The sequence below is a fragment of the Alosa sapidissima genome, chromosome 12, assembly GCF_018492685.1.
Source record: "Alosa sapidissima isolate fAloSap1 chromosome 12, fAloSap1.pri, whole genome shotgun sequence".
NCBI lineage: Eukaryota > Metazoa > Chordata > Actinopteri > Clupeiformes > Clupeidae > Alosa > Alosa sapidissima.
This window is the reverse complement of record NC_055968.1, coordinates 25176303-25197034: the sequence shown is the minus strand read 5'-3', so window position 1 is coordinate 25197034 and position 20732 is coordinate 25176303. Positions and strand designations below refer to the sequence as shown.

Sequence of the window (20732 nt, the reverse complement as noted above, 5' to 3'; positions counted from 1 at the left end):
TTTCCCGTATAGGGTGTGCCAACCTGCAGACGGTCACAAAGCTTCCTTCCTCCCAGCCTTTTTACTCGCAAAACATCCGCACACGCTCAGAGGGAGGGGATACCCATCTGCATGTAGCATCTCTGCAGAGGTGAGTGAAACTGCTCAAGGCAGTCATTGTAGTACCAGTTCTTCTTCCTAAAAAATACTCTTTAACTGTAGTAAATAATCATGATTTTTTATGATATGTATTTTATTGTAGATGATTTGTGTGAATTTTGTGTGCATATGAGATTTCTTTTTAGTTCTTCAGCTGTTTAAGGGTTTTACAGGGATATAATTAATCTGACCTTGTGTGTCCAATGCAAAACACATTTTTATTAAATAGTAGGCCTATGTGGTAAATATTTTGTGTTCTTTTATGCATTACCAGTTTTTAAAAAAAAACAAAATGTGACGTTTTGCTTTACTGCACTTCACATCTTCACATGTGCCACGCATTTAAATCCCCTGTGAGTTTGCCAAGTCACTTAGAGTAGTGAAACTAGAGTGGTATTTAAGTACGCATGGCTGTTAAGGGTGTGATTGACTATTCAAGGCTCTCTACTCAGGCGCTCTACATTTTTCCTCAAACTTAACAAAAAAACTGAAAAAAATGCAGTTTATCATCAAAAAAATATATTTTTCTGAAGAAAGAAAGAAATACAGCCTAACAAACACCCTTTCTTTTTGTGTCAGGCTATTTTTGCCAGATAATCAGGTCGCATTTGTGTCTGGTTGCGGGAGGTCGAGTGATAGCCTGAGTCACGACTAGAAAAAAGATCCTACTCCAGGAGTTTCACTGCAGCTTCAGCACCAGTATGGAGGCCCTCTACTCCCGCAGCGCCTGCCCCTCCATGTACGGCTCGGACAACTCCAGCGTCATCCTGCAGCACTACAACTACACGGGCCGGCTGCAGCACCGGCAGCCACGGCAGGGCGGGATCAGCGTGACCACGGCCAGCTTCCTGTTCATCAGCATCTGCATTATCCTGGAGAACCTGGTGGTGCTGATGGCTGTGCTCTTCCGCATCCGGCTGCGCAGCCGCTGGGTCTACATCTGCATCGCCAACATCACCCTCAGTGACCTGCTGGCTGGCGTGGCCTACGTGGTCAACCTGTGCATGTCGGGCAGCCGCACCTTCGAGCTGAGCCCGGCGCTCTGGTTGTTTCGCGAGGGGCTGCTATTCGTGGCGCTGGCCGCATCCATCTTCAGCCTGCTGCTGATCGCCGTGGAGCGCTACACGACCATGCTGAAGCCCTTGCACCAGAAGTCGGGCAAGAAGACGTGCCGCATCTACACCACGGTGTTGCTGTGCTGGGTGCTGGCGTGTGCCCTCGGCTTTCTACCCCTGCTGGGGTGGAACTGCATGTGCAACCTGGAGCGCTGCTCCACCCTCCTGCCCCTCTACTCCAAGAGCTACATCCTCTTCGCCCTCATCCTCTTCTTCTTCATCCTGCTGGCCATCGGTGTGCTCTACAGCGCCATCTTCCTGCACGTGAGGAAGAGCACGCAGTCGATCTCTCAGCGAGGCCGCGGACGCTATATGCGACTGCTGAAGACGGTCATCACCATCGTGGGCGTCTTCAGCCTGTGCTGGGGCCCGCTCTTCTTCCTTCTGCTGGTGGACTTCTTCTGCTCGTCGCGCGACTGCCGCCTCCTGTTTGGCTCCGACTGGGTCATCGCCATGGCCGTGCTCAACTCCGCCCTGAACCCCATCATCTACTCGCTGGGCAGCATGGAGCTGCGCAAGGCCATCGCCAGCATCCTGTGCTGCTGCTGCCTGTGGACGGGCCTGATCGACCCCAAGACCTTCATGTCCAAGGAGACGGGCAGCACGTCCGGCAGCCGGCATGACAGCCTGCGGAACAGCTTCAGCAAGGTGAGAAGCATGAGCACCAGCCCCACGCCCAAACCCAGAAAGATGCGTCTGAGCACAACCACCTCTTGCCTGTCTGTGTCAAGTGGTTAGACCGCAGTGCACAGAAACACAGTGGAGTAAACCACAGGATACACCTTTGTGGCAGCTCCACCCAAGCGCACTGCAAATTCAGCACTTCTCCGGAACTGAAGGGTTGCAAAGCCTTTGCTTTTTCCACCTGACTGTCTGTTATTCATAAAATGAAAGAAACCAGCTCACCACAAAAAAAATGACAAAAACGAACTGTTAGAGCAGTTGAGAGCCGGTGTTTGGCTAAGATGTTTATTGCACTGTACTATTGCACTTGCAGCATCTGATTTATTGTCAGCCTGTGCTGAACATGCTTTCATTATGCTGCAATGTTCGTTTAGAATTGAGTCCTATTTCAACATACTTTCATGTAAGCAGGGATATGTATACTGTATACAAATACATAACATATAAAAAAAGATTTTAACTGGCAAAATTTTATTTTTTTCTATAGTTTTTGTATATCACTTAAGTATTAAATGTGATTAGAATGCAGAACTGTGAACTGCATTTACAACTTGCACATCAATGTATTTTGTAACAAAACAGTCAAAGAGAGTTACTGTTTTTAATGGTTCTGTATTTTTGTATAATAAAGTTTTTTGTGGATTGTAAGATAAAGATGTAATGGCTTCATTTAATGTTATTTTGATTTACTCACATGGCGCAGTCATAAATGGAGTTCCTTACTAAGCCCAAATTCCTCACCTTCCCACAGTAAGTTACACCAAGTGAACTCAGGGTGGAGACATTCAAGCAGACAACTGTTCTGCTGAAGAAAAGTACAGGTACAGTCCTTTACTCAGCGTTAGAGAGTGCTACTTCAGAAAAGCCCAGGTGTACGCAGACTTCCTGCAACCCTGCACTCAGTTGTTCAGTAAAAATAAAAGTGGTTGTCTTCAGGGAGATGCCATCTTGCCTCAGATGCTGACTTAAGGTCAAAGTCCCCAAAACACTGCATGCTTTGCATAAACTCAGCAATGGTATTTATGTCCCCTGCCCTTGAGATAGTCATGCCTGGAGCAAACAGACTAGCTTATAGCCTACTTGAGCGTTTGGCCTCCCACTAATGCTTTTCATCTTCGGTTGCAAAGCAGTCTATTTGCTGGTATGCTTATATACAAGTTAGGAGTACTTTGACTTCATTAGTGTCACTCCTCTCAGCAAGGTGTTGTTATTAACTAATGTAAAGAGATGTAAAGTACAACAATGTCACATCCTAAGGGGGATGATAATCTTACATTGTGGCAATTGGTGACAGTGCGTCTAGAAGAAGACATGAGAAGAAGATCATTACACCAACATCTACACAAACTGAAGGGTTCTGAGGGGTTACCACTGTTCTCAATTTCCCAGGTTCTTCTCCAATCATGGTCCCACCTCGTGGCCATTTCTTGAACAGTCACATGGCCTGTGAGGTCGAGCTGTGGGCGAAACAGCTGTCATAAATCACTCTGATGGATCACTCACCGGGCAGCACCATGGATAATCGATGAGGGGAGACAATGAAAAATCCCTGCTGCAGATGAAAGGGATGTCTCATGATACGGGTGACAGGGTGCACCCTGCTCCAGCCGGGCCACACCACACCAGCGCTGCTGTTTGGCGCCAGATGAGGTGTGAGAACAGGCAGCAGAAACTCACCCCCCCCCCCCACCTCTCTCTCCATGTGATTGATTTGCCCTAGCATGGAGACATGATTTATTGCCTTTATTCATATGCCTCTTTTTTGTTTCCAGATGGAGGTCAGAATAGTTGAGATGGAGGTGATTCAAATCTGCTCCTCAAGGTTTTTCTCTCGGAGCAAAGCGTTACTATGGAGAGTGTGCAGGGTTAATGCAATATTCTTCTCTTCAAGGAACGTATTCATAATCCAGAGCGTTTTTGAAGGATCAAACATGCATAACATCTTGTGCCAAAAGTTCACAAAGCCAAACAGAAAATTGCATTAAATCACATTGCATATTTTCCGCATAAAGCATTAATGAGACTCTTCAAAAACAGGCTGTCTGTGTGTAGACTGTTTGTCATGCAAACAAGTGGTTGCTAGCACAGACTTCAATGTGTTCCACACAGCACACACAGGCTACATTTTTGACTGTTAAAGTAGATAAACCTCTCATCTTGAACTCTGTCAACAGCCCAACTCATGTCGGGGGGGGGACAACCAGCAAATTCCACCAGCAAAAAGTTCTTGTTGAGGGCTTGGCCACTGGTTATATAAAATATGATATTTAATGTGTCAAAAGCTGATCCATTGGAAAATGTTCCCCACCCTCTCACACCTATTTCTATCTTGTTGTTTTTTTGAGGTGCAGTGGGTTAATAGCTGTTGCGTGCAGACACAGCTGTGCCCTCTTTAATTACTGTGCATAGCCTCCAGGTGTGTAGCACCAGATAGTGATGTACTGTCTGAGTGCGGACAGTCCCCAGCTCGCCAGGTCTGGCGGTTCCAGGCAGTCAGTTTGACATGTACTGCTGTTTGGCAGTCAGTACAAGCTGTACTGCTGTTTGGCTCCTCCAGCTACAGAGCGAACAGTATGTATAAATGTGGTATACAGTGATTGAATAACCACTGACACCACAGACACACTTTTTCTGTGATCACATATCACAAGACTCACAAGGCTTTATATCACACGCGTGATTTTTTTCTAAAAGGGAATACATAGAAATAATGACAGAATATTTTTGGAATGGTATGATTTTGTAAATGGTATTTCATTGTGAAAAGTTTACATGTACCTTGAAGCAGCCCTTGACATGGTATATATGTTACTTTAACAATCATGAACTAAAACGTTTCTCTCAGGAAATCAAAAAGAGGTCACAGTGATATAGAGGTTCTTTGTACACTGAATATCTTGATTGTTTCAAGTAAATGAAAAATTTAGTAAATTGTTTTCTCAGTGGACATTAGGATATTATGTTAGTGCACAGACCTACCTGAATAACAACAGAGCACAGATCAGCTGTATAAATCTGAGTGTGAAATCTACTTCTGCTTTCTGCTGCAAGTATCAATAGATAATGTAAAATTTCAAAATATCATTGTGACAGCGGTATATTCCAAGTAAAAACACATATAATTGGTCACTAAGAAGTTCACTTAGTACAGGATTAACAGGTAAATCTGAAACAAAGACACACCTAAAGTAAAAACTGGATTGGTCTCTACTGTGGAGCTTTGTCATGATGTGACCTGGGATAGCCAACAGAGGACAGAGGCCATAGTGATCCCTTCACACAGCTTTGTTGTTTTATTGCACAGATGGTATTGCTTAGCTTAATTTAATTATAAAGGCTGCCCACAGCCATGGCCTGGACCAGAAAGACCCTGATTGAAGAGTGATGTGGACAACAAAAGACAATCAACATAACAACAACATAAAACAGCCACATCACGCAGTCTGGTCAGCATCAAGGAGAACAAGAAGGGCGGTCTGACATTGCTATGGAAACTAAAATAAGGAACTGGTCTGAAGTCCCTCTCCTTTATCTTATTACCTTCCTGGAACCGTTTGAGCAAGGGAAGCATTTGCTCAACAGATATCATATTTTTCAATGTTTGAAGGAGTTGACTTGTGGTAAACAGATGTATTAATGTGGCACAATCAGAAACTAGTCCTTATATATTCACTGACCTTAGTGACTTGAGTTAGCAGCTTAATTCTCAATACCAATTTCCAGGTTTTGCCTGAAATTGCACAGCGCCTGCTTCAGAGGCCACTGTTCCCACCTAGTTTGGTCTATAATCAAATGCTTGACCTCTTTGGAAAGCTCAGACACTGTAGTTTCTTGGAAAACAATCAGAAGAACTGTGTGATGTACTGACACAGAGTTACAGAGACTATAATATAGTTTTTTTCTTTCTGCCGGATAACAAGCATCTATGAACTCACCACATTTCAGCCCTCTAGTTCTAGAATGACAATATGAGTACTTTAGACCATTATTTGCCAAGGTATGCTCATGGAAACTCACTATAGTACTTGGTTATCCAAAATGCATACTGACAATCAAATGCCTACTGTCTATGAACCCCTTTGTGTAGAAACATAATTTTGGTTATGAAAAGTGAAATGAAAAGTAATACGTTTCATGCTTGCATTTGAATTGTACTTCAGGGGTTCTGATATGGAATGACTACACTAAATATGGAATACACAAATATATAAATCTTTGCAATTACTATTTCAATTCAATTGGTGTGTATAAGATGGACTATACATCTGTACAACTAATATTGGATAAAATAACATGATTATTCAATTTATATGGATTCCTGTTAATATTTCAAGACCCGATATGCTATATCTAGCATATTGCTAGGGTGTTCTGAATTGATCATTCTCAGCTTTTCTCGGCCTACAAGGCGTGTCATAAACCTACAAATGTCAACAGATCAACTATGCTGACCTGCCTGTTACATCTCATAGCCTAAATACTCTATCAGTAGCCTGGAGATTCCAGACCCTGGTAATCTAGAAAGATTAAGGGTCTGGCCCCGAGTAATGTAATGGCCCAACTCGAGGGGCGACACCAAGCGTGCATTTGAAAATCTCACTGCACGCAATTGGATTAGACTATACGACCAATGTTTACTGACTGATTCCGGACTTCGACGCAATTGGATAACACTACGACTGTCATCTGTTTAGCTCGCCTTTGGTCCGCCTTTATCAGATACACAGATGTGATTGGCTCCCCGCGATACAAGTGGCAAAAGTAACGTGCATCACGCAAGACGATGATGAGCTATGCACAGACGCATTTGATAGACATCCGTGGCACCCAATAAACAGATCTGGGCATTTTTTTTCAAATACGAGAAAATGAACGTTTGGTTCCCAGACCACGTCTCATTGAGAAGTGGTGGCGTTAGCCAGGCTAACAAAATGGAGACAAGTCTCTGACATTGTAAATGCATGCCCAGATTGCTTGATATTGCACTGTGGAATGCCGTTGATCAGGAAGGATGATGACCCTTTTAATTAGTTTTTAACTAGGGTACCGTGTAAGCACTAAGGGACCGTTCGTTATTTATAAACAGGGTCACCGGAGGAAAATAGGGGAGGGTCATGTCTTTTTATTCTTTGTTGAGGGGAGGGTCACCTAACTTTTTTTTGTCTAGGAGGGGGGGGGGGGTCACCCATCTTTTGTATTAATGAAAACAGCAAAAAATCAAAGTGGCTTGTTTGATTGTTGATTTCTGTCGCCATAACGTTCTCTTTCGTTCCATAGCTCTGTCAACATTGAACAATGAAAATAAGGGAGATTTCCCGGGTTTCTCACGCAAAATACGGAAAATGTCAACATCCGTCTAACATCCGTCTCCATTAACGTTGGAAGGGTTGGAGCAACAAAGTAGCCTACTTTATTTCACGCCTAACAGCCTATATCCATTTGGTCAACTTTATCCAGCCCTAAAAAACCTAAATTTAACTTTGGTTTACTTGTAGTTTACCGTGTAGCCTAGCCTAACTTTAAACAGTGTGCATGCTTATAAAGCATACTTGTGCTTCATTCATCCACACATCCAGGTCCTAACGTTTTGACAAGCATTTCTACCAATTGACCTTGTTCCTGCCCATCTCTAGCATTGCTGTCTCCATCCTTTCTGTTTTTGTTGTTTGCAAAAAAATATATAGTAGGCCATATTTATTGGTAACCAGCAACAAGTGCAATTTGTTAATCGCTGTCATTCTCTCTCCTGCCAACAAAAATGTGTTACGTTCCAAGTAGCAGTGCGTAATTCTGTTTCATAAAGTTGAACAAATACATTGGTCATATAAATAGCCAGTTTATGGTCTACAGTGTAGAGTTGGTAAGTTATGGTAGACCAACATGGAGTGAATATACAGGGGGATTTCTTTGGCTCTTAGCCTGGCAGGTGCGCACGTAGACATAGCCTACGGCCGAACACTGCAAGCGCCAATGAATCGTGCTTTCACGACAACCACGTCGTTAACTTAAATAGGCCTGTAGGTTAACATCACTCTGAGTTCGCATTCAAGCAAGCAAAACGATGATTTGAATACATCTGTTTCTCTGGAAGGGCAAGGGGTAACAACAGGACAACACAGAAACAGGCCAGAATGCAGGACTAATGTTATGAGAGTATTACAGTAATATGGGATATTCTACGGGAAAATATTAAAACGGCAAGACAGCGGGGAAAAGTTAAAATGATAGGCCTAAACCCGGAAAAAGTTGGCATGTTAGGTATTTTTCGGTCCCTGTGATTATTTGTGAAATTGTGCAAACGGCCTTTTCAAGTCATTTGAGAAGGAAGGAGTGTAGTAAGCTCCCAAATTGACGCTCGTCTGAGAAATTGAGTTTTGGATAATGTTCAGCTTCGGCAACTTTACAATGACTGAGGAAGCCTAGAGATGGCCATCATCTTGGTGAAGTGTGATGTGTAAGATCAGAAAGCAGAGGGTGGGTTTAGAACGACAGTTAAAGTCGATGTGTTTAGGCTACATAGCGCTTTATAACGTGGGTGGAAGGTATCGACAATTGGCCAGGGAGGGTCATGTCTTTTTTGAAAAGGCTGCTCGAGGGTCGTTGATCATTTTCTTGCAGGCAGGGGAGGGTCATGCAACTTTTGATTGAAGCACTCAAAATCCCTCCGGTGACCCCGTTTATAAATAACGAACGGTCCCTAAATGGTCAATGTCAAGAGGCATAAATATGAATTTTTCATCGTGTTGCTTTAGGCAATACTTGGCGCAACTTTTTGAGCAATGCTGCAGGGCAAACACATTCCATGTGTTCTCAAGAAATTGATGACTAAAGTTCTAAAGAAACTTGAGTGTATTGTGTGTGTGAGCAACCACCTTATCTTGCACTGGATCATCTTCCTGAAGTTCAATATTCTTATCACAGCAACTCTAGTTGTAGTAGGCTATAAAATACACACCTATAAAGTATTTTGATACAAAATATGAAGCCATTTTCTTCAACCAAATAAAATACAAATTACAAAATATTATTTTGTATTTGAAATACGTATTTCAAATTCATAGCATACAGTAGCCTACTGCCCATCTTTGATGACAACCATAATATTACTTCATATGCTCAATTAATATGAATGGTAGGCTATAGCACTTGCGATGTTACAGAATCTCAAAGAAAGACCTTAAAGGTAGCCTATATTATGCAGTTCCAGGTATTTTGGAGTTCCCCCTAGAGTCACGATATATCTATATTTTACTCTGCCATTGTAACTAGCCTACTTCTCGTGGTTTGTTCCCCGTGTACAATGAACATGCTTTTGTTGTGGAGGCGAAGGATTAACAACAGGCAAAAACTATCTCCAAAGAGCTATATCTACTAACAAGGTAATGTTTCACAATTCTTGCGAGATGGCTTCAGGTCTATTCTTGAAGTTGCATGGCCGGTTCTCTTGTTAGTGACTTGACAGCTATGCTGTATGGCTATGCTAGGTGAACGATTCCCCTACAAGTTTGTTTACCATCAAATTGGCTTCATAAAGGTTATATTAAGGTGAAGACTTGCACAGTGTACCTTAGAAAACAATGAGGTTAATATGAGAAACAGCCCAAGATGGAAAACTTAGACTGAATGGCTTGCATGAATGTAGGGCTTGAATAGCCTATGCTGTGGATGAATGGGACCACAAAAAGTTGTTTCAGAGCATGACTCAGCTGCTTGTAGAGACAAGTGAATGAACTTAGTGCACATATTTTTAAACTCATTCAACTAACACGACTGAGTGAAAAGACGAGGAAGAATAACACTAGCCAAGGATCAGTTTAATATTTAATTAATCTGTTTTCAAGAACAATGAAAATACAAAAGTTCACATACTGGAATGGAAAAATACAGCAAAGTCAAAAGCACTCATATGCCTGTCGGCTCAGAGCTTAATATAATTATAAAGTTCCTCCAGGTCAATCTGTAGAGCATCATGAAGACATGAAATGGGGAAAGGGTAAGTCAGGACAGCAATGGTTCACAGGTGGTAGGGAGGCAAAGGTGATGAAGCCACTGGTGCAGACAGCAGGGAGGGAGTGGTAAGACTGCGGTTACTGGTAGATGGAAAGGGTGGGTGGTACAATGATGTGGTCGTTATGGGAGGAAATGGGGGGGTGAAAGAGAGGAGATGGACACGAGAAGATAAGAGACAGGTTAGAACCATCTGTCACGGTTTCTTCAGAGAAGTGATGTTGCAGATAGAGGCTGTTCTCAGGAAGGGCAGAGGGCAGAGAAGACCTGAAGCTGATGATGGCAGCACTGATGAGTGCTCCCCGTCACTGTTCTGTCATCTTTGGGTCGTCTTGTGATGAAAAGAACAGCCTGCTGCCAGTGATGTCTGCAAGAGGACAAACAAAATAGGATGGTAGAACCGTTGCTGGCAAGCAAAAGTGGGAAACAGTGGCCAGAATCCAGATGGGTGGGGTCAGCACTGGTGCTAACATGAAGAGCTCAAAAGGAGGGAGGTAGCTGGCAAATGAGGCGGACTCAGCCTTGTGTTGACATGATAACCTTCATGAGAGCTGTTAATGTTGGTAGCCGTTCCCACTTCCCAGCAGCTGTTGACCTGTTGACACAGAGGTGTGGAGGGCTGGAGACTGGGGGTGGGTGGGGCTGGAACTCAGGAGATGAGGCTTGTTGATGAGTCAATATTGGAGTCAGAGGGCTTAAATGCAAATGGCTGGAGGAGGCAGGTCTGGTGCAGGTCTAGTGCAAGGAAGTAGGAGTGATGTGCAAGACCGGGAGAAGGATAAGGGAGGTATGGAGCTTGAGACCAGCAGTACAGCTTAAAATGTGCAAATGAAGACAGCACTTTCAGATTGTAAACCAGCAGGCTTCAAGAGGTGGACAGCAGAGCTGAACACACACACACACATAGCATAAAAGATAGATTAGGATGGTGCACATTTAAATTGAAAGAGGGACTGAAGATTATCACAAAGCATGAAACTGATGGCTGAGCTGAAGATGTCTGATATCCTTTGAACTTTCCTCTCTGACTGATCTAATATGCTAGTGAGCTTGAGGGAGTGATGTGGGTATGAAGTAACCTTGGGCTTTCACTTAAACCACCAGAAGTGACTTCATTGTTCCCCTCTCCAGTGGTGAAATGTGAAACAGACACTAGAAAGTTACTGCATGAAAGGGATTTTAACCAAACCATAAATCTGGCCCAAAAGGTACAAAAGTGGACTTATTGTTCTTGTCCCTCTTTTCTGGATCGAATCAAATCATCCGAATCACCTGAAAGTCTCCAATTGTCTTGTGAAAAGTAGAGGCTGGCAGATGCACTTATAGCAGATGAGACAGATGATGAGCCAAGCCAACTGAGCATGCAGTGAATTGTAACAGCGCAATTAAGAGAGAGAAGAGAAGAAAATAAATACACGGCAGAAAGTATGAAAGAAGTAATGTGAAATATGACCATAGATGGTAATATTCATGACTCTTACTTAATTGAATATACCTGGGGGGAATTAATTTGACAACACTGATACACTGCAAATTTAAAATGTTTTGTTTTACTCAAGAAAATTGTACTGAGAGAAAATTGGACGAGAGTCAATTCAAGAAAAGTTTATCTGAAGTTCACCACCAGTAATTTGACATAATCTTTATCATAAAAACATGAGGTCACATTGCAGACATTCCAGTTTTTTGAAAATTGGGTGAAGAACAATTATGCAAACATTGACCAAAGGATTATTCCACAAAGACCACAAAGACCTTCAGTTCCTTGCTAGGTCTGAGATGTCTCTCAAATCACGCCTGTTTGTGCTCTCATAAAACTACTGATGTGATCTTAAAAAGGCCTTGTGAAGAAGTTTGCAGCTAAATCATCACAGCCCACATCCCAGCTCTGAGTCCCCGACACACACCTAATCAAATATTCAATTCAAATATTCATGTTCTTATCAGGGCCGTGTCTATAAGAACTGTCCTTTATGTCTAGGGGTTATAACCGCCAAATGGAATGCTCAGATCGGAGCAGCCAATTACGATTTGATTTGAACCTCGCTGGCCCTCAGCCAAGCAAATAGCTGAACTCGGCTGACCTTTCTGCGGCTGCTTGCAGTGGTCGTGCGGCACTCCGGCCGGTGATGAGTGGCGGGACTGATGTGGAAGCAGTGGGCCGCACTCCTGTTCCTGCTGAACTGAGCCAGTATTTTGAGGACACACTGATACCAGTTCAGTAGGCACAGAAGGTCATAACCCGGTTCACGGTGGATTCACACACAGCCCTCTGAGCTCAGGATGAAAAACAGAGGCAAGTGAACCAAAGGCCCTTTGTACAGGCTGCTGAACAATTATTTTTGAAACATTAAATGGGATGCGTCATGCGTGTACAAAAATGCAGGGTGGTATTGCTAGGTGAGGTAATGACAACAAAATGATTCAGAGAGGCTTTCACAGAGACAGAGATGGGCAGGGAAAAGGCAGGGTGTGCATACAAAACATACGCATGTTTATTCTGTCTTGAACTGTCTTTGTGCGACTGGTGGTGCAGCAGAAATAGGCAACTCCATCACAAAATGAAGCTGCTGTGCATCAAGCTTGATCCATTAGTCAGAGAATGCCATGCACACTCCAGAAAGGAAAAGTGGGGCGTGTCCTTTTTTATCCCCATAAATGAATGGCCTCGTTCAAGGCTGGGCACTGACTGAAGGGGACGGGCCCACTGCATGCCGCAACTGGCTTGACATTTGCAGAGCATTCCTTGGGTCTTTATAAGAAATGTGCGCGGCCCGCCGCTGCTGACGCCGAGCCCACATCAGTGAGTGGGCTTCATGCAGCCCTGTGATTAACTCTGCCTTCTTCTTTTACAATGAGGCGAACGGCTCTCCAGCTGGGCCTCTTAACATCCTATCAACTATTTCACTTCAGGCACTGAACTTAGCCACTGTGAACAGTATGTTTTAGGGATCAATGCTCACCAATCAGCTAAGCTCTGTGCCTTTAGCAAGTGATGTTATAGGATGTATTGTGACCTATAGAGATACTGGGGAGAGAGTGTTACACCAGCTGTAATGCACAGATCGGCTGCTTATGCTGTACAGTTGAGTGTGATTGTGGATGGGTTGTGGGTGGTGATGTGGAGCTGGCTAAAGTAATATTTTGTGAATGGAGGGAAGGCATTGCGCACTCATCACAATCTTTGCTGCCTGTTCCATAAACTCCACACTATGCTGCACAGCATAATAGCTTGCGCTCATTCAATAGTAAATCTAGTGAGGAGTACCCGTCGCTGAGAAATACCAGACCTTTTTCACAGTCATTCTGTACTCCTACGGATTAAATTTTGTTATTTACCCAAATCTCACATCTGTAAAATTCAATTCTCATATAATGCAAATAAGCGTGTTTGGCAGCTGACAGATCTATTTGGGCTTGGGTTTATAGGACCGTAGCTTCAGCCTGGTATCTTTCGAATCTCCAAATGTGTGACCTTCTCCATATTCATTTAGAGCAGCGCAACCTTTTTGTCCTCGTCATGCCACTTGCTCCGACGTCCAAGAGAGTCCGAGGGGTGTGTGGCGATGTGCCTCGGGGAGAAGGACACGTCGATGCCAACAGTGAGTGTCCTCCTCTCACACACACCTGGAAAGCAATGAAGGGGTGGAAATCCCTGGCAATGTGATTTTTGTTTATGTTTGTCCACCAAATCACGGTGCCAGGAACCCTCCCCATCATCGCCAGACTGGCGGCACCAGATGCTTCCCCAGCTGCAGTCCAGCTGTGACCTGTGGCTGCTCTCACCCTATGGTGAAAGAGAGAGGAAAAACATCATCTTAACCTACACCTCATGAAAAACAGAGATATTCAGCCCATGCAAAGATTTAGCACCACTGGAGCATGGATATAAATATTATCCTCCTTCTTGATCGACTTACAGAAATAAATCAATGACATTGCATGAGACTCCAGTGGGTAATGGCATACTCTCCAGGTCAGAATGAGCTTTTGCAGTTTCTCACATTACTATGTGATGTCTAAGTGTTCGTAGAATCCTATTTTAGGACCGTAGTGATGGACTGAACTGTTGTGCGAGTTCTTTCGAAGATTGGCATTTCAGAATTCTGCTGCCAATTCCTACTGCGGAGGTGTAAAAGACGTCTTTGTCGCCTAACTGCCACAATGATGTTAACAGATCAGAGCAAGAGATGGCGGGAAGAAGGAAAACGTTTTCAGATCGAACACCATTGCACTCAGCTGAAAAGTGCTATGTTTATCACAGCTAGCTATTTTCCTTCTTTGGAAAATTCCAAGGCCACCCTGCCGGTTACCACAAAATGCTGTGATTGTTCACGGAAAGTAGTGAATGAGCTGCAGCTTGAGAGATGAGAAGACTTTGTGCAAGGTAAACGCAGACTAAATCAAATTTAGAGCTGAACAATGCACTTCACGGCTGAAGACCATGCATGCATTGTTTTTCACACAACAAGCAGCCCTTGCTGGCATTCTGCAGGAAATTGCTGAAATCCTCCAAGGTATATAACAGTGTACTTTTAACTGGCACTGTCTCTGGTGCAGAATTTTTCCAGAAGGGGAAATGTATGTCTCAGTTTGTGTTAATATTTAAGCCCCTCTTTCCCAAAGGAATCGTGAATTCATACTGTGTTTATCATGCACTGAGACGAACATGTGAGCATCTCACGCTACCACAAGGAAGCAGCAGCAGGAAGCACGTCTGTGGAATGCCAGCAAAGCATTAGATGAAGACAAATTACGGGAGTGAACTATGTTAAAAATGTTGCCTTGGTCCATGGAGACATAAATCCTGCCATGTGAGCAGAATAGCCAGTCATACCATTATGAACTTTTGCATGCAACATACTGTACATACAATGCAGCCTTAATGTATGTTCGGAGAGCACAGTAGAAATTAACATTAAACAATATCTGCACACAGCTTGAGATTTCTGGATGAGCTTGGGACAGGCCTATTTCCATACCTTCGCACATTCAATTTACCTATGTGGTAAGGCAAATTAAGAGGGCCGGCACTTTACTTCTGGGTCGGGAAGCAGTTTTTTTTTTCACGAAAGCCAGCCACGATTCAGCCAATAAAAAGAATTCATGCCTCACTACGAGATTTTTTCCCCTCCATAGGCTGAAACCACATTTGCAAATCGTGGGCCAAGTCATTTGTTTACAAAGCAGATGCTCACAGGTCCCTGAGATCTACGAGCCCCTGTGTCAGTTTCACATCCAATTCATCGCCCCCTTTGCCATGCCCCATTTCAGTTACATGATCCAACTTTATGGACCCTTTCAAGAGAGTTCCATTATCAGCATCATAGTTGGCCCCACAAGACTTCCTTTTTAACATTCCATATGTTATCTTAATGCAGAGGAAGTAGATTGGGAACCAAATAGAATGTTCAAGCATTGTTTTTGTTTTTATTGTTGAGGCACAGCGATTAGCTATCAGAATATGTTTACCTCACAATGGTCAGCAAATGGTCAACACATGGAAAGGTCAGCCTCAGTGGGCGCCTTCTGCTGCAATCTCACATCAGTGTGAGAGCCCTACTCACGGCACCAGCCCGCTTTGAAATGAATAGGGGGTGACTCATAGTGTTGGGCACATGCAGAGGGTCAGAGACAAGGTCTGAATATCAACTGAAATACTGCTTTTTTAAACTGGAGTTTGGAAAGTGCACTACTACACTATGACGCATTAATTTCTTTATGCTTTGGGTGTGATGTTTTGTTGTAGAAATGTGCTTAGGAGGAATTACAGTGTTAATGGAATACTATAAGATAAATGCACATCTTCGCACACTGAGTTTTGTTTGTTAATTGTCCAGAAGAGTCTAAGGAGAGAAGTCTACAAGCTGCCTGTCTCAATCCTGCCCAAGAAGTGCTCGTAACTTGACTAGTGCTCATTCAATATGTGAAATGATAGCTCACAACACAGCACTGTGACACATTAATCAAAGACTAAGGCTATGTTTAGACGGAAACGATCTGAAGAGAAAATGCAAAAGTGGTGTTGCGTTCTCACTTATTATTCCGCGTTTAAACAAGCGTTTTTAGGGGGAAATCTGTGTGCATGCGGTGACGCAAATGTGTGTGAAATTCGATGTAGTATGCACGCCAGTGGGCTAGGTGGTAGTGTGAAGCACTGCTACACAACACCACCAAGTGCAGACTTTTGCGTTTTTACCCTTTAGACAGGAATGCGACGGTGGAGCGTTTTTAAGATTTCCACTCTTGATGGGCGGTTTCACTTTTTTTAGTTTTTAAGCCCCAAAAAACGCTGTTGCCATCTAAACGAAAGGCACTTTTGATGAAATATTTTGTTGTTTTCTCCCACGAGTGTTGTTTTGTAAACAGGGCCTAATTCTTTTTAGCAATCTGACAAAAAAACAACCATATATCAACATTCAATGTAGTTCATGATAGAAAAACACTTCCATACATACTTGAAACCCCAAATTGTTTATATATACACAGTATCAATCATGGCCCACAGCCTGGGACATACCCGCCCAAATCAAACATGCAATCTGTCTCCCAGATGTCTCCAGCTGCTGCGCCTGAGATACCCATCCATATTATCACATTCTAACCTCTAAGTCATACGGCTGCACCGTAAAGCCAGGAGTACATCTCATTCATGAATTATATTACACGGGGCGGTCATGTCCTTCCACTGCCTTCAGTGTAAACAGGTTTGATTCACCAAATTATGCTAAGTGCCTGTTTTATTTCGACATCAAACATATTACAGATGGTTAGGCCTTTGTATCCAGCTATGGATAGGCTGCAGATATGGCGTCAGTGTTGCCCACGCATTTGTCTCGGTGACAATCATTTTTGCGGTAATCATGTCATTAAGACTGACGATTGTGTTGCAGCCTTACTGGCACCTCCCATGTGGGCTCTGATAGAGAGGCTGGCATGGAGAATCAGGATGTCAGCTCAAATTAACCTGAAAAAAACATGTTGCGATGCTGCTGAGGCCATTCCAGAAGAACCACAAAAAGCGTAAGATGACACCAGTCATTTTGCTAATTGCTAGGATCTTTGGTTTACAACTAATGCCTTTCAGCTTACATTAAAGTAATTAGCCAAATGTATGTTTTTCTTTGCAAAGATCTCAGAGGAATGTTCAGAATTTCAAAATTCACAGTTTAAGAGAAATTCAGTTTAGAGGTGTTAGATCTGTATGCAAGATATTATCTCCCTCATCTAACTAAAATTAGACATTGTCAACATTTTTGTCATGGCCTCATTATAAACAAGACTAAGATAATTTGCCCCTCTCTTTGCCCTACTCCCTCTGTAAAGCAGACGAAGTCTGTAACTCAAAACAAGTCTGTGAAAATGTTATTGACATTTCAGGCATGTTTTTCAGACGGCCACCTGAGAGTGAAACTTCATCAGAAGTGTCCAGAAAGGAAACAACCACTCTGGGCACAAAATAACAGACACACTCTGCAAAGTTGTACTTACTGTCTAGTAGTTTGTGAAACAGACACAGAAGAAAGAGATAGACTGCTGAAACAGGGAACACATCACTCACCGTAGATTTTACGTGCTGATACCACACTGCGCCAAGTTCAAATGAGGATATGAACAGTGAGGCAGAGTTCAGTTCACGCCTTCAGATTCCATGAGAAATGCGTAATGTTCCCATCCACCACTATTCCGTTTGTTGTGTGGGGATGGGAGCGCCGTTCGGATCGCCCTTCTCCGTTGCCTCCCCTGCCTGGCATCAAGCGAAGGAGGGAGAGAGAAAGAGAGAGAGAGGGGTCAGGTGTGGTGTGAACACTCTCCGTAGGCTGAATGCTATCCTGGTGTCTATCTCAAACTGATGAATAATTCCAGACAAGGCACAGGCTCCTCCACAATCCGCTCAGGCAGAAAAGGGAAGGGAGAGAGAGAGAAGTAAAAGGAAAGAAGAGAGAGAGAGAGAGAGAGAGAGAGAGAGAGAGAGAGAGAGAGAGAGAGAGAGAGAGACTTTTAACTGGCAGTCCCGGGAGATCCACTTTCCATTTGAGACTTGCAATCAGTGCTGCCTTCTCTCTCTCTCTCCTCCCTCACCCCACCCTCTTTAACCCCCCCCCCCCCCCCCCCTGTTTTTTTCCAGGCTCCGTTGAGACTGCTTTATTGTAGCAATTGCATTAGCCTTTAGCCAAAGAGGAATGAGTCTTAGTGCCTAATGCATTCTCTATCTCTTCTTCCCCCTCTTTCTCTCCCTCTCTCTCTTTCTCGCTCTCTCAGTCTGTCTGACTGTACACGTACACACCTTCTCACACTCCCTCTTTTGGAGTCTCTTTCTGTTTTATCCCTTAAAGGGCCACTGTCTTGCTTTGGCTGTTTCTGCTTCTGACTACTGACCATTCCTAATGCATATTTGTCCCAGTGTATTGTGTATTGTATTGTGTCTTATCAGTTGAGCATACACCACATAGGGTTGCAAAACCTATACTTAAACTACGTGGGAATGCTAAATGCAGGTGGGTATTAGTCTTACATTCATTATAGAAATAACTTTTAATAATTCATACCTTTGCAAACGTTTAATAAGTCATACATTTTAACTTTAGCAATATCCAATCTGTTTTATTAGTTGTGATCAAAATCAAAAAGTCAGATCATGTTAAAAAAATAGTATGTTTTGCTGTTCTTGCTTTCTTTTCTAATGACAATAAATATTGTCTGGCTTTGAGGGCTGTGCTAGACAGTTGACCTTGACTGACTTAGCTTCTGTAATTCTTGGCATGCTGAGATAAATAAGCATTTAAACTTATGTAAATATATGTGGAGTTGACAGACTTTGTGCAGCCAATGTAAAACACGGTAAAAAAAATCTAAATATCATCCAAATCATCGGAACAATTGTCTGCGTCAGCTGATATCTTGTCTATCACATAAAACATTTTACTGCCCATAAAATTATCATAGAAAAATAAGCTGCAGCCATCAGTGCCTGCCTCTTGTTTAAGTTATGGGAAAGAGGGAGAGAAAGAGACAGACAGAAAGGAGAGAGAGTGAGTGAGTGAGAGAGAGTGAGAGAGAGAGAGAGAGCATTTTCAACAGCATATTTCTGTTTTGGGAAGGGGCAGGGGGGCTTGACAAATATGAGCACTGTGACATACAGAATGATTAGCTTCTTTTTATGTGTCCTCAATCATTTTGTTGTTCTTTTCCGGGCAAATGGAGGCAGCCACATGGAGCGGGCACTCATGTGGCTCTGGATGAATAAGTGGGCCTCATTTTTGCCCCTGGTTTATTTATTCTAAGATGGGGCATTTAGACTTTCCAGACCCGGTGCCAGGGCAGCCCAAAAAGGGGTAGCCTGTCTTTGTCAGAGGGGACTGTGGGCATGAGCCGTTTAGATGCCATGCGAATTACCCGCCGAGAAACACCCACACAGAAGGGCACCAGTCTGCAGTTTTGCGAGGAGGTTGCATGACATGTGGCAGAGGCTCCTTGGCCCACAAATGAGCGCAGCAAGAATTCAATTTTTCATCAGGAAACCATTGAACTCTCGGGCCCCACAATGAGAAGTTGGCTTAACACTCCGGAGATTTATTAGAAAACACTTTTATCCAAACAAATCCTTTAATTTACGTATGTGAAGATGTATAATAACAGTTTTGTGTGTTTGAATAGATGCAAATATCATAAACAGTGTTCTTCTGAACAAATGATATCGCCATTAGTTAATGCTGCTATGAATTCTCTATATATTTGAAGGGGGCACATAAATTCCAGAAATACATTGAGGCCCAGAGAGATAAACAAAGATTGCTCTCAGTATACAGGACAAGTGATATCCTGCAGAAGCCAGTTGGGAAGGACATTAAATTACTTTTCAATTGAAAATACACACACATGTTTTCCAAATCTATAAGAGTTTAACTTTAAGCCATCTACGGAGTAGAGTGTGGGGCAGATTGCTTGCCAAGCATCTCACTTGGCCAGAGCTATTTTCAGTCAGCTTGTTGTCGTGCTGTTGCAGCCGTCATTGTTTCATTAAAACAACCATCTGGATCATTCGCAGGGCGAGACTGAGACCGCCACGATTTGTTCCCCAGCACTCGCTGGCTGTGGGGTGGCTATCGCACAAGGGGCAGGAGAGATGAGATTACTGCCTCAGCTTCACCCGCCCGTGCCTAAGAGGGGCAGCACATGTGCGGCTTGTGCGGCTTCCGCTGCTGAGGATGGTCCGAAAATCTGCTGGGACCATATGAACTCCCCGTTTCTGAACCACAGCTGGGCCCCCACATCTGGCGGCCACCCCTCCTCCAGACATCAAAGGCTGGGCTCCATGCAGACAGGTGGCACAGTAATGCCTCTGGAAACCCCTCCCAGTACCCCCCCCCCCCACACACACACCTCCTGCCTCTGTAGAAGCCCACTGCATGCCCCCAGGGCTCCCGTGTAATGAAACGTGCCGCGCCCAAAAGCAGGACACGCTACCAAAACCTCGCCGCCAGCGCAACCGCCTATAAAAGAAATACTTGGTCTGTTGAGAGTATGCTGTGGAGTAGACCCACATGCCTGCCCAAACCTGCATAGAAAAGGCTGGCCTCATGAAAGCCACATCATCATTCAACCCCCACGGCCTATCCAACTCTGGAGCAACCAACACACACACGCAATTGGTAGATTACACACATACACATACACATACACACACACAGGGTGCAAATGGATTATATCACCTTCACCAACACCTGGATATCACCTTCAAAAAAAATCATAATGACCTAATGCAATATGATCTGGGCATTTTATTTT

At 43.6% G+C, this 20732-nt stretch overlaps 1 protein-coding gene and 1 long non-coding RNA gene across 2 annotated transcripts; one reads left to right on the top strand and one right to left on the bottom strand.

Annotated features, from left to right (window-relative positions):
* The first annotated feature begins 59 nt into the window (after positions 1–59).
* s1pr4 (sphingosine-1-phosphate receptor 4) lies at positions 60–2574 on the top strand. The gene is made up of 2 exons (XM_042056682.1): positions 60–130; positions 718–2574. Exon 2 carries the CDS (start codon positions 840–842, stop codon positions 1989–1991), a length of 1152 nt encoding a protein of 383 aa, XP_041912616.1. The 5' UTR covers positions 60–130; positions 718–839; the 3' UTR covers positions 1992–2574.
* Positions 2575–12415: 9841 nt separating this feature from the next.
* Positions 12416–17872, bottom strand: LOC121678443. Its single transcript, XR_006021236.1, has 2 exons — positions 17506–17872; positions 12416–13731 (listed from the first exon to the last, which is right to left on the bottom strand). It is a non-coding gene; the product is annotated as an uncharacterized LOC121678443 (long non-coding RNA).
* Between the last annotated feature and the right edge of the window lie 2860 nt (positions 17873–20732).